The sequence below is a fragment of the Bufo bufo genome, chromosome 6 (assembly GCF_905171765.1).
Source record: "Bufo bufo chromosome 6, aBufBuf1.1, whole genome shotgun sequence".
NCBI lineage: Eukaryota > Metazoa > Chordata > Amphibia > Anura > Bufonidae > Bufo > Bufo bufo.
Window position 1 is genome coordinate 119,744,658 of NC_053394.1, and position 12,484 is coordinate 119,757,141.

The window sequence follows — 12,484 nt, forward strand, 5'->3', positions numbered from 1 at the left end:
TCCAAATCCTTATTATGAAATCTTTCTCTTTAGGATAAAACACATCAGCTCCGCCGAGCCCCCCCCACCAGTAGCCCCCCTTATGCCCCGTTTTCATGTGGAATTTGTTTGTTTGTAGTTGATCTTTATTATCGATTTTACATTGCAGATTTTTTATTTTTTTTGCAGCATATGGGTTAGATTTTATAAATATATTTATTATTTGGTCGAAAGGCTCATTGGGGGGATTGTAACAGGACTGCCGTAGAATATCTAAAATAGCTGGTCAAGTAAAATGCTGCATACAACAATCCTTAAATAGGTGGCCACACGTGTTTTAAAATGAATGCAAAAAAACAAAACAAAACTCTGGTATCCTAAAAAAATAATTTCAGTTGGCTGCTGATTACGTTTTTTTGTGCATTTTTTTCCCTGAACGGGCCTAACTAGCCTGAAATGGCTAAGAACAGAATAACAGCCTGCAACCAGGGGCGTAACGATCGCGGTCGCAGGGAGGGGGCCCGCTGTACTAACATGTAATGAAGCGCTGTGACGGGGCCCGGCATGAAGTACAGTGACAATGCCGGGCCCCGTCAGGGCGCTCCATTACATGTTTAATATGAGGCAAGGTGGGGGAGGTTTGCGCAGAGGGGGTGGGAGGAAGAGAGAGGACGCGCGCACTCACTCACATACACTCGGCCCGGCAGTTCTTGTCACTGCCGGGCTGTCTCCAGATCATCAGTGAAGCAGGAGCTCTAGCGCTCCCTCTGCTGGCCGCACATCGGGCTGCTGGCTGTGGGAGGAGCTCTGAAGGCCCAGGAAACTGCCTTCAGTACAGCCAGCAGTGCGATGTCAGTGTGGCAGCGCAACATCAGGGAAGAGGGTAAGTATGTGTTTTTTTTTTATTTTCCTAACACTGCAGACTGGGGGCAAAGGGGAAGGGGGGGGGGTTGATGGGCACAACTAGAGTGAGGGGGCACAAAAGTGGGCATCTCTACTGAGGGGGCACCTAATCTGCCATAACTACTGTGAGGGGGGCACATAATCTGGCATAACCACTGTGAGGGGCACATATGTGGGCATATCTAATGTGAGGGGCACATAATCTGGCATAACCACTGTAGGGGGGCACATATCTGGCATAACTACTGTGAGTGGGGCACATATAAAGGCATAACTATGAGATGGCACATATGAAGGCATAACTACTGTGAGGGGGGCACATAATCTGGCATAACCACTGTGAGGGGCACATATGTGGGCATATTTAATGTGAGGGGCACATAATATGGCATAACCACTGTAGGGGGCACATATCTGGTCATAACTACTGTGAGGGGCACATAGTCTGGCATAACTACTGTGAGGGGGAACATATCTGGCCATATCCACTGTGAGGGGCACATATCTGGGCATAACTACTGTGAGTGGGCACATATCTGGGCATAACCACTGTGAGCGGGCACATATCTGGGCATATCCACTGTGAGGGGCACATATCTGGGCATATCCACTGTGAGGGGCACATATCTGGCATAAATACCGTGAGGGGGCATATATTTGGCATAACTACTGTTAGGGGGCACATATTTGGCATAACTACTGTGAGGGGCATATATCTGGGCATAACTACTGTGACAGGAACAAAGGTGGGCATAACTGCTGTGAGGGGCCACAAGAAGGACATAACTTTTGTGAAGGGACCACAAGGTGGGCTTAATTACTGTGAAAGGCCACAAGATGGGCATTAGTACTGTGAGGGGCCACAATGTGGACATTAGTACTGTGTGGTAGCACTTAGGGGAAATGTCCTAAATTACCCTGCTATACATTGGCATAGCTCAGTCTACCAGGCCAGCACAGCGCCCCCAGCTGGTAGTTTCACAGGGGCAGTCACCATCCCTTCCTTATATGATTATTCTTTTTTTCTCTATCACCACAGGGACCTTGTTCTGGATCCAGCGGACATCACACCGACGCCAGCGACACCCTGGATGAGGTAGGACCAGATTTTATTAGGACTGGGTGAGTGTAGCCATGCATTGGGCTCTTTCACACGAGCGGATCCCGTGTGGCTAATCTGCTGCGTGAAAGAGAGCCAAGCCCCGCTCCGGACAGCAGAGACACCGAGCAATAACATGATTGATAATGCTCCATGCCTCTCTATGATCGTTTTGCTCTAAAATCACGGTGACCACTTTATCTCACTGTGATTTTTTTGTAAAAAGGTCACAGAGAGGCACGGAACATTATCAATCATGTTACTGCTCCGTGTCTCTGCTGTCCGGAATGGGGCTTGGCCCTCATTCACGCAGCGGACTAGCCACACGGGAAAGCCATTAGTAAGGAAATCTGCCGCTTCTTTGTAAAAATCGGGGGGTAGGGGGGCCCCGATACAAAGTTTGCACTGGGGCCCATAACACTCTAGTTACGCCACTGCCTGCAACGTTAGAGCAAAAATAACAAGACAGACTTTAGGTACAAGCTCAGCGCACACTGACAGACGTCAACCATTCTCACACAAAACAAAAAAATCCCTAAAATAAAACAACGGCATAAACGGTTAACAAAGAAGTGCGCATGCGCATTAAAGACAAGACGCCGCCTTTAGAAATCCCCAGTCTCTCAGGGCTGCCGTGAAGTTCGCGCATGCGCAAGTCGAGTTCCTGCCTGGCGCTGCAGAAGAGGTGACGTCATTAGGCGGAGAAGTTCAGTGTCTGGGAAAGCAGGAAGGAGCGGACCGGGGACCGGCGGCGCTGAGCTGTAAACAAACGTCTTGCGGTCGCCGGAGGAGCTGCCTGTGCCATGGGGGGCGTCCTGGGGATCTGTTCTGTCGCCAGTTGGGTAAGGAAATGGCTGTCAGTCAGTGTCATGTAACAGCAAAGCTTTGTTCACCAGGGCAGTGGTCTTCAGGGTGATCTCTGTCCCATCAGGGCTCGCCTTGTAGTTTGTAGAGCCGCATGTTGGGGCAGACAGTCCTTGTAGTGGGCAGGGTGGCTCCCTGTTAATGGGGGGGGTATTTTTGGGCCCCCCCCATCACAACCTCATCTTGCAGAGCCTTCCCCAGGATGACTGCTCTTACAGTGAAGAATCCTTCCTATGTTCTCCATGGACATGGACGCCTCCCTCCTTAATCTGCAGTGACCTTCAGCACCAAAACTACAACCCCCCAACATGGCAGCACATAAACATTTTCAGTACTCTGTATGGTTTCTAAAGTCCACCTGGTTGCGACTGCCGAGGTACTAATTGCAGTATTAGGGGGTAATGATTTGGCAGACAGGGGCATAAACCTGCATTAGGGTACATTCACACAACTGTGCCGTGTAAATAGTGGATCCGCAAAACACGGATACCGGTCGGTTTTGCCGAACGCGCATGGCCGGCGCTATATAGAAAATGCCTATTCTTGTCCATGATTGCGGACAAGAATACAACATGCTCTCTATTTTTTGCAGGGCCGCAGAACGGAACTACGTCTAAATCTTTTGTAGCCCCCATTGAAATGAACGGGTCCGCTTTTGCAGAACGGATGCGGACCTGTCCATACGGTCATGTGAATGACCCCTTAAAAAGGACCTGTAACTTCTCGTGACGTGTCTGTCTCAGTGACTACTTGTATTCTCTGTGGAATAATAATTCTGGAGCACTGATAATATGACTCTCTGGGACCTTCTATTATTCCTACTAGAAGTTTATGAATAAAGGTACAACTGGGTGTAACCAGCTTGGGGGGGGGGGGCGGCACTGTCCAATCAGTGCTGCCTGTGTCACCCACAACTGATTGAACACAATTCATAAACATCTAGCAGGAATAATGAAGGGATGGCAAAACAGAGTTATATGAAGAGATGCTACATGGACACGACCGTATGTTTTGCGGTCCGCAAGAAAAAAACGGATAACGTCCGTATGGCATCTGTGTTTTTGTTTTTTTTCTTCTGATCAATTGTAATAATGCCTATACTTGTCCGCAAACTAGAAAAAAATAGGACATGCACTATTTATTTTATTTTTTTGCGGAGCTACCGAACTGAGTGCTGTCCGCATATTTTGCGGATCCATTGAAAATAAATGGGTCCGCATCCTATCCGCAAAAAAAAAACAGAGCGGACACAGAAACAAAGTTACTAAATCAGACATCCAATGAGTGCTGTCAGTCTTAAAGGGATGCTCTGGTTAGGAGAGGTTATCCCCTATGCACGGGATGCGGATTACTATTAGATCGGTGGGGGTCCTACTGCTGCGTCTCCTGCCATTCATGAGAACGGGGATCCCACACTCCTTGGGGCCCCTTGAAATGATTGTAGTGGCAGGCTGGGCATGCGCACTGCTGGTCCATTCATTTCTATGGCCCCATTTACACGGCCTCAGTGCTGCCGTGCCCGTGTTGCGAACTGCAAACCCCAAGTCTGCAAAACACAGGCCCCCGTACGTATTCACTCCACATCGTGGTTCGGACCTAGTCGCTTCAATCGGTCCGCAATCTGCCAGAAACGGCAAAAGATAGGACGTGCTATTTTTTGCGAAGTGTAGGGCACAGATTCGGAAGGCCACGTAAACACACCAAAGGGCTTCTGGGGTCCGTGCGTCCATTCCGCAAAAGATAGCACATGTCCTATCTTTTGCCGTATCTTGGGGACCCATTGAACACAATGGGCCCACACTGCAATGCGGAGTTCACTCAGCCTGTGCACATGTTTTGCGGACCAGTGGTTTGCTGTCTGCAACAACGGGTGCGGTGGCACTGTGGCCACGTGAATAGGGCCTTAAGGTGGTTCCAGAAATACTCAAGAGCTATACTCTGGAACTCTCGTAGAAATAAATGGAGCAGCAGTGTGCATGCCCAACCTGCCGCTGCATCCATTTCGAGGAGCCCTGAGGGGAGTAGGGGGTCTCCTTTCTCATGATTGGTGGGGGGCCACGTGAAAGGACCCTAACCGATCTAATAGTTATCCCCTATGCAGTCGATAAGCAAAAAGAATTCTTAGTGGGACAACCCATTTCAAGTGTCCTTCACCTGATCAAGTAGTGTCACTCACCACACATATATGAGCCCCCAATTTTCAGGGGAGGTGCGGAGTGTTACCCTGCATACACGGTGCCCCCTGAAGGCCTCTTAGAGATGGCGGATCCATGGCTTTGCTGCACATTGGATCCTCATGTGACTTGTACTCGGGGCTGATCGCGTCTTGTGTGTTCCACTTGTGACTGTCAGCTGACCCCATTAATCCCGTCTTTCGTTATTTGCAGATACCGTGCCTGTGTAGCAGTGCCACGTGTATACTATGCCGCTGCTGTCCCAACACCAGCAACTCCACCGTCACCCGTCTCATCTATGCCTTCATCATGTTCCTGGGGACGCTGCTCTCCATCGTAATGCTGTCTCCAGGAATATCCGACCAGTTAAAGAAGGTAGGTCTTATTAAAGCCTATTGCCATCCTCCACGCCTATATAAAGGGGTTCTACCTCTGGTAACTGGTTGGGGGGATGGGGACCTTTTCCTGGATCTCCCACAAATGACTAGAACTATAGGGCTGAAAAACACCAGTGGTCCCATTAATAACTGGTGTGATGTGTATGGACGTCAGGGCACTACAGTGCTGCCGGTACTAGTGGTAAGTCACCCATCACCCTATAGGTGCTGCCATATTGTCCAGTGCTGATTGGTGGATTATGTATCTATAGAGGATAGACGATGGTGGACACCCCTTTAAAGGGAATCGGCTCTACAGAAATTACATACATGGCTCTGAGTCCTGGCTCGTAGAGGGAGGTCCGGAGCATGGTACTCCCTCACACTCTTTGGCACCCATGCACACGGAAAGGGGTGGTCATCGTAAAAGTGCACCTACAATAGACAATAACCTGTATAAATGGATCTGATAATATGACAGGAGCGGGGGAGTATCTCAAGTAACATGATGTCAATTGAAGATCTGGGTCTGCGGGAGGTCAAAATAAAGAGTTTTTCTATACTTACCGTAGGGATTCCTCTCTGTTCAGGCGTTGCTGGGACTCCCTGGAGGCTGTGTACTCTGATGTCATCCATACTAATGACACGTTGCAGCACTACAACTCCTAAAATATCCTGACAGCCCAGGCTGTCAAGATATGCTGGGAGTTATCATTTTAAAATGGCTTATGAGCCATAGCTTGAGGAACACGGCAGTCTTGTATCAGTCTTGGTGAAGCTCTGCCGGGCATCTCCTCGAACCTGTCTATTGAGGAGTAGAAGAATGTGATGACGTCATTTCAGTTAATGAGCGGACAATCTACATACCCGTGACCTGATGCTCCTCTAACTCCCCAGGTTGGATCTGTGAGGCCAACCATTAGATGTGTGTGTCAGGTCCTGTTTCCTGTTATCAGATATTACGGTATTCAAAATCATAACTTTATTTTTTATTTTTTTATAGATCTCTGCATAGTGTCAGTGAATGAGATCATTATTTATTTTATTTTTTATATTGAGGGACTAAAAACCTGTACAGACCTCATCGTTCTCGCATCTTAGCGTTTGGCGCCATTGCATCCAGTCTAGACAATCCTGCGGGAGCGCACTACATCAGCAGCCTCTCCTGCTTGTCCAGATGGATTGTGTGAGAGTAATGGTCAATGCTAACCTTATATGTATACATAAATCATAGGTGGATAAGGTTAGCATTGGCCATTACTCCCCTCTTTTTATCATCATTCCACTGGCTGCAAGAAAATCCCTATCTCCCTACTAACGGAAGACCGTTTTTATAGGATCATCGTACACAAAGTACAGGAATACTGATTCTCATAGATTGTGGGATAACCAGTTCCAGATGATCCCACTTCTATACCCGGCGGTGAAATTATTTTTACGAATCCAGTGGATCTGCCCTTGAGCAGATCCACACTCACCCTCCTCCAGCTGATTCCGGCGCGGCCGCGTCACTTCCGGGTATAGCATTCTGCCAGGTATAGGAATCTGTCAGAACACCGGCAATGCCTGTAAGAAAGTGTAACTAACTGAGATCACATGGCGCAAGAGAACGTCTCGCCCGACGGTGGAACACAATATGTGCGGTCACATAGGAAACTGGGTAATATCGCGATATCTACATATCTGGAACGGAGATGTATGCAGCGCCGGCACAAAGCGCTAACGCACTGCCATCATAACTTCAAGACCAATCATGACATATTTTGCAGCGCTAACATGCATGCCAAGAAATGGGTATTCATTAGTGGGAAGTACATGCCTACTTTTTCTATCATCAGAGGTTCAGCATGATCCAATTTAGTGGGGCACTTAAAGGGTTTCTATCACTTGGGATCACATAATTTGATGTCAGACACTAGCGATTTGCTAGTGTCTGCTCTGGCCAACCAACCTAATATAACAGCTTTTGGCCCTGTGGTTTTGATAGAAAACGAACTTTTATAAATATGCTAATGAGCCTCTAGGTGCTATGTGGGCGTCATTAGCACCTAGAGGCTCCGTCTACCTTCATACACAGCGGCCGCCCAGCACGTCCCTCCAGCCCGCCCATGTCCTCCTCCGTGTGACGGAGCGGCCGAATTCTCGCGCATGCGCCGTGCGCGGCTGTATTCGGCGCATTAGAGATGTCTGAGCTCGGAGCGGTCAGACATTCAATGCGCATGCGCCGAATACAGCCGCGCACGGCGCATGCGCGGGAATTCGTACGCCGCGTCACACGGAGGATCGCATTCAGGAAGACATGGGCGGGCTGGAGGGACGAGCTGGGCGGCGGCTGTGTATGAAGGTAGACGGAGCCTCTAGGTGCTAATGACGCCCACATAGCACCTAGAGGCTCATTAGCATATTTATAAAAGTTCGTTTTCTATCAAAACCACAGGGCCAAAAGCTGTTATATTAGGTTGGTTGGCCAGAGCAGACACTAGCAAATCGCTAGTGTCTGACATCAAATTATGTGATCCCAAGTGATAGAAACCCTTTAAAAATGAGGTTGCTCGGGCATATCAGGTATAGTAGGCACATCCCTTTTTTACTAGCATATGGCCAGGTAAATGTTGGTAAGGGATGTCTTCAGGTTTCCATGTCCAAGTGGCCGGCTCAAGTCTAGCTAGAGTACAAGTTCCGCCTTATTTCCACCTATTATATACACATCATCGGGTAATTGAAACGGATCTCTCTTTAATTTAGTGCATCGACAATGGAAATCCACATTGTAGTATGGTAATACAAACACCAGGATTCAGGGTTATCCTCATTAGTGACGAGCTTGTGACTAGCTTGTTCCTTGGGATCTATGCTCATGTCTGCTGCTCCATCTCCCTTACTGCTTTCTGTTTCTTCCTCTGAATCTATTCCTGCTTCCGTCGGCTGGTAAAAAGCACCTAATCTTCCACCCAATTGGGAACTGTACTGTGTAATTCTAATTTGGATCATGTAATTCTTCTTGCTAAATGATATTTATGGTTCGTTTCGTAGTCGCTTTCCTTCACCTCCTGACTAGGTACTTTTCCCACTTCTATTAGAGCAACCTGTCTTTCCCTCTGCCCATCCTCTCGCTTGTCCTAATTATACCAGGTGCCCACCCTTGTTACATTCACTTGCCATCAAGGATACTTTATCCATCCCGTTACTGGTAAAGCTAGTGCTGTTTCTTTATGGGAAAATTCTAATCCCAAAGGGAGTAAGTCCCAACAGGGCAAAGACAGTAGCTCCTTTTTCTAAAAGGGAATTGGCAGAAATGGGTGAATGGTTACAAATCCAACAATCAGATAAATTTCTCATTTGGGCAACAATTTTATGGTACCTGATAAATGTAATTCCCATTCACTATTGTCGTCATCATATGCCTCGGAAGTGCAATGTAATACAATGCATGGGACTAGATAGAATAAAAACAAATACTTCCCCAGAGTCATAGTTCAAGCAACTTTTTGCAGTGGGAGGTGTGAATCCAGGTTGGCCTTCCTTCCAGCTTCAGAGGTTGGACCTGGAATGGACCATCAAATCAAGGTTCTAATGCCCTTCTTATGTGCCTTTTCACAGTGACCCAATCTCCAGGGTTTAGTCAACGAGTCCCTTCCAATGAAGAGGGATCTGGAATAGAACTAAGAACACGATTATGAATCTGCTGTAATCTCCTGTGCCATGCTGTATTAAATCTGAATGCATGGTCTGGAGCTGCTGGGGGAAAATACAGCCCTGTCCTTGGCGCAGTGCCAAACAGTATCTCATAGGGACTCGGCTGTGTTTTCCTATGAGGAGTTACTCTGTATAAAGCTGTAGGCAAACATTCTGTCCATGGCTTGCCAGTCTCTGCCATGGCTTTCTGCATTTTTAGCTTCAAGGTTCCATTCAGGCGTTCTACCTTTCCGCTGCTTTGTAGCCTATGGGGTGTGTGAAATGCCTGCTCTATGCCTAGAGCATGAAGTATCTCCTGTAACACTTCTGAAGTGAAATGAGTTCCTTTGTCACTTTCAATCACTTCAAGAACTCCAAATCTACACACCACTTCGGACAAAATTTTCTTGGCCACTGTTTTTGCATTAGCTTTGGCTGTAGGCCAGGCCTCTGGCCCACCTAAGAAGAGGTCCACAGGGTTGTCTCGATACCACAATTTTGATTAGTTTTCGATGCCATAAAAAAATATTGCGATACTCGATCCCTCGTGAAAAAAATAAAACCCAAGCAGCGTGCATTCCACATTTTATGGAACGTCCGGCCCATAATCAAACAGCCCTATCCTATTTATTTATTTTTTTTTTTTTTGGGGGGGGGACAAGGTGACTAAAAAAAATTGTGAATCGTGTGTTTATTTATTTTTCTGTTATGGCGTTAACTGCATAGGAGTTTTTTAAAATATTTTAATAGTTTGGACTTTTCAGAAGTGCCGATATGTAATATGTTTATTTATTGTTTATATATTTTATATGTAAAATTGGGAAACCTTTTTATTTAATAACTATTTCCCCTACCTTAGGGGCTAGAACCTGGACATCCCTTGTCCTATTCACCCTAATAAAGCTCTATTAGGGTGAATAGGACTTCACACTCTCCCTGCTGCCCTGTCTATAGTATACACAGCAGCAGGGAGATTACCATGGCAGCCAGGGCTTCAGTAGCATCCTGGCTGCCATGGTAATCGATCGGAGTCCCAGGATTACACTGCTGGGGCTCCGATCACAACTGCCTCTGTACCACCAATGAAGAGGGCAGAGGGGACCCTGTGGCCATTGCCACCATTGATTTTAATACGGGGGGGAGGGGGGTGCGCACTGCGCCACCAATGATTAACCTTTAATACAGATACAGGAGGCGGGTGCTGGCCTCTGACAGGGCGCTGCAGTCAGCGGCAGTTAACCCCTCAGGTGCCGGCTATGTGATTCTGCTGGCGGCACCCACCTCCTGTATCTGTATTAAAGGTTAATTATCATTGGTGGCACAGTGGCCAGGCTGGGTACCTGCTATGCTGGCTGCTTAACTCTGGGGCTCGGGCTGATGCTGGGGAGGACACAAAACACTCAGGAGGAGGAGGCTGCCATTCGCCAAGCTCACTAGCTCAGACGGCGCAGCAGTTTATTAACCCCCCCCCCCCCTTCCCCAGTCCCGCCTCCTGATTTAATTAGCCACACATTTATTGGTGGCAGTGGCGCGGGCAGCTTCAGAGCCCGCTCACTTCATTGGGCTCAGCAGCGGCCGCATAATAGGAGGGAGGGATTCCCTCCCTCCTTCTCCACTGTCTGGCCTGAGAGAACATAGCGCGCGACGAGCACGATGTTCTCTCATAAGAGGAGATGCTAGACTGCGCAGTAGCGCAGCCTAGTATCGAAAAATACCGAATCAATACTGGCATAAAAGTATTGAAATTTTGATACCCGAAAGAACCCTAGTCCACACATACCAGAACATACTCATATGTGCCTACCTTTAGAAGTTGAATGAAGTCAATCTGCTGTATCTGAAAAGGGTATAGTGGCTTTGGAGTGCACCTGGGGAGCACTTTGACAGTCCTTGCTATGAAATGGCAAGCACAGAGCATGCACCACTGGAACATACTTGGCAGCAGCAGCAGCATTGTTGAACCCCAGGGCCACCCATCCTTGACTTACCACACTTACCATCGCTTCCTTGGACTGGTGGGTTAGGCCATGTGATAAGGCACACATCAAAGGGTATAGTACCCTGGGAAGGCACATTTAGCATCTACGGCATATAGACCTTTCTTATTCTTCTCGGCCTTTCTTCTTACCCACTCTTCCTTTTCTTGTTTTAGGATTGCCTCCCCTTTTTGTGGTACTATGTCCACAGTATGACCTGTCATTGGGAGGGGTAGTAGGGTAGCCTGCTTTGCAGCTGCATCTGCCCTACGGTTCCCTTCTGCCTCCTTTGTTTGCTCTTTGGTATGGGCCTGTACCTTGACAATGGCCACCATCTTTGGTAATGTATATCAGTATAGCTGAACCTTAATTTTGTTCTATTTGAGTTCTGTATGAACTTTATCATCTATTCCACTGTTCCATAACAACTTGGCCTTAGAACACATTCTGTGAAGGTCATCTGTAATTGTGCTGTGACATGGATATTTGTAAGGAAAAGGGAGTATTTCACTCAATTCGGCACACAATGCGAAAGATGCAGTGTGACCAGTTATACAGGTGAAACTCGAAAAAATTAGAATATCGTGCAAAAGTCAATTTATTTCAGTAATGCAAGTAAAAAGGAATTGCATTAATGCAGCTTAAAATTAGAATTTTGTGAAAAGGTTCAATATTCTAGGCTCAAAGTGTCACATACTAGTCCGCTAATTAATCCATACCCCCTGAGCAAAGGGTACCTGAGATTGTGACTTTGGGGTTTCATAAGCTATAAGCCATAATCATCCAAATTATAACAAATAAAGGCTTGAAATATCTCGCTTTGCATGTAATGAGTCTATCTCATATGTTAGTTTCACCTTTTAAGTTGCATTACTGAAATAAATGAACTTTGTACGATATTCTAATTTTTCGAATTTCACCTGTATATCAATGTTCTCAGGGATTCTAGGAAATGTTTGTTGCTTTTCTGCAATTAATGGATCCAGATGGTCAGGTCCAGTATTAGACAAGTGAACTTTTACCTAGTTTTCAAACCACAAGATATTGCCAATATGCTATCATGTGTAATTATGTAATCTGCCGCGTCTAATTTTAAGTATTGTAACCGCCTTGAAACGCCCAGTTACTCCCGTTATTCTAAGGTATGTTAATAAAGATATTTGGTAGTGGTCTCTCAGATCTCCTTAGATACAGCAAGCATTGTCTGTGTCTGTTATCGGCCGATTTTAATTAATTTTTACCTGAAAATTGAACTACTCTGACAATTGCTACAGTGTATCGGTGCAGCTATAATGTATCGGTCTGGAGTCCAAGCTGTTTAGCTGATATGGATTGTCTAGATACGATTGTAACAAACCCTCAGCTGTGAGAGGTTGAGATATTGTATAAAGCCTCTTATTTAGTGACCACATTAATGACTGGCACACACATGGCAGC

The 12,484-nt window shown here is 46.8% G+C and overlaps 1 protein-coding gene across 1 annotated transcript in view; it reads left to right on the top strand.

The window, feature by feature from the left end:
- Positions 1–2,652: 2,652 nt before the first annotated feature.
- The window catches only part of SERINC3 (serine incorporator 3), a 42,982-nt gene continuing 33,150 nt past the window's right edge, over positions 2,653–12,484 (top strand). Inside the window, exons 1-2 of the mRNA XM_040436467.1 lie at positions 2,653–2,823; positions 5,233–5,394. Coding sequence (XP_040292401.1) covers positions 2,785–2,823; positions 5,233–5,394 — 201 coding nt within the window. The 5' untranslated portion in view covers positions 2,653–2,784. The remainder of the gene's footprint in view (positions 2,824–5,232; positions 5,395–12,484) is intronic.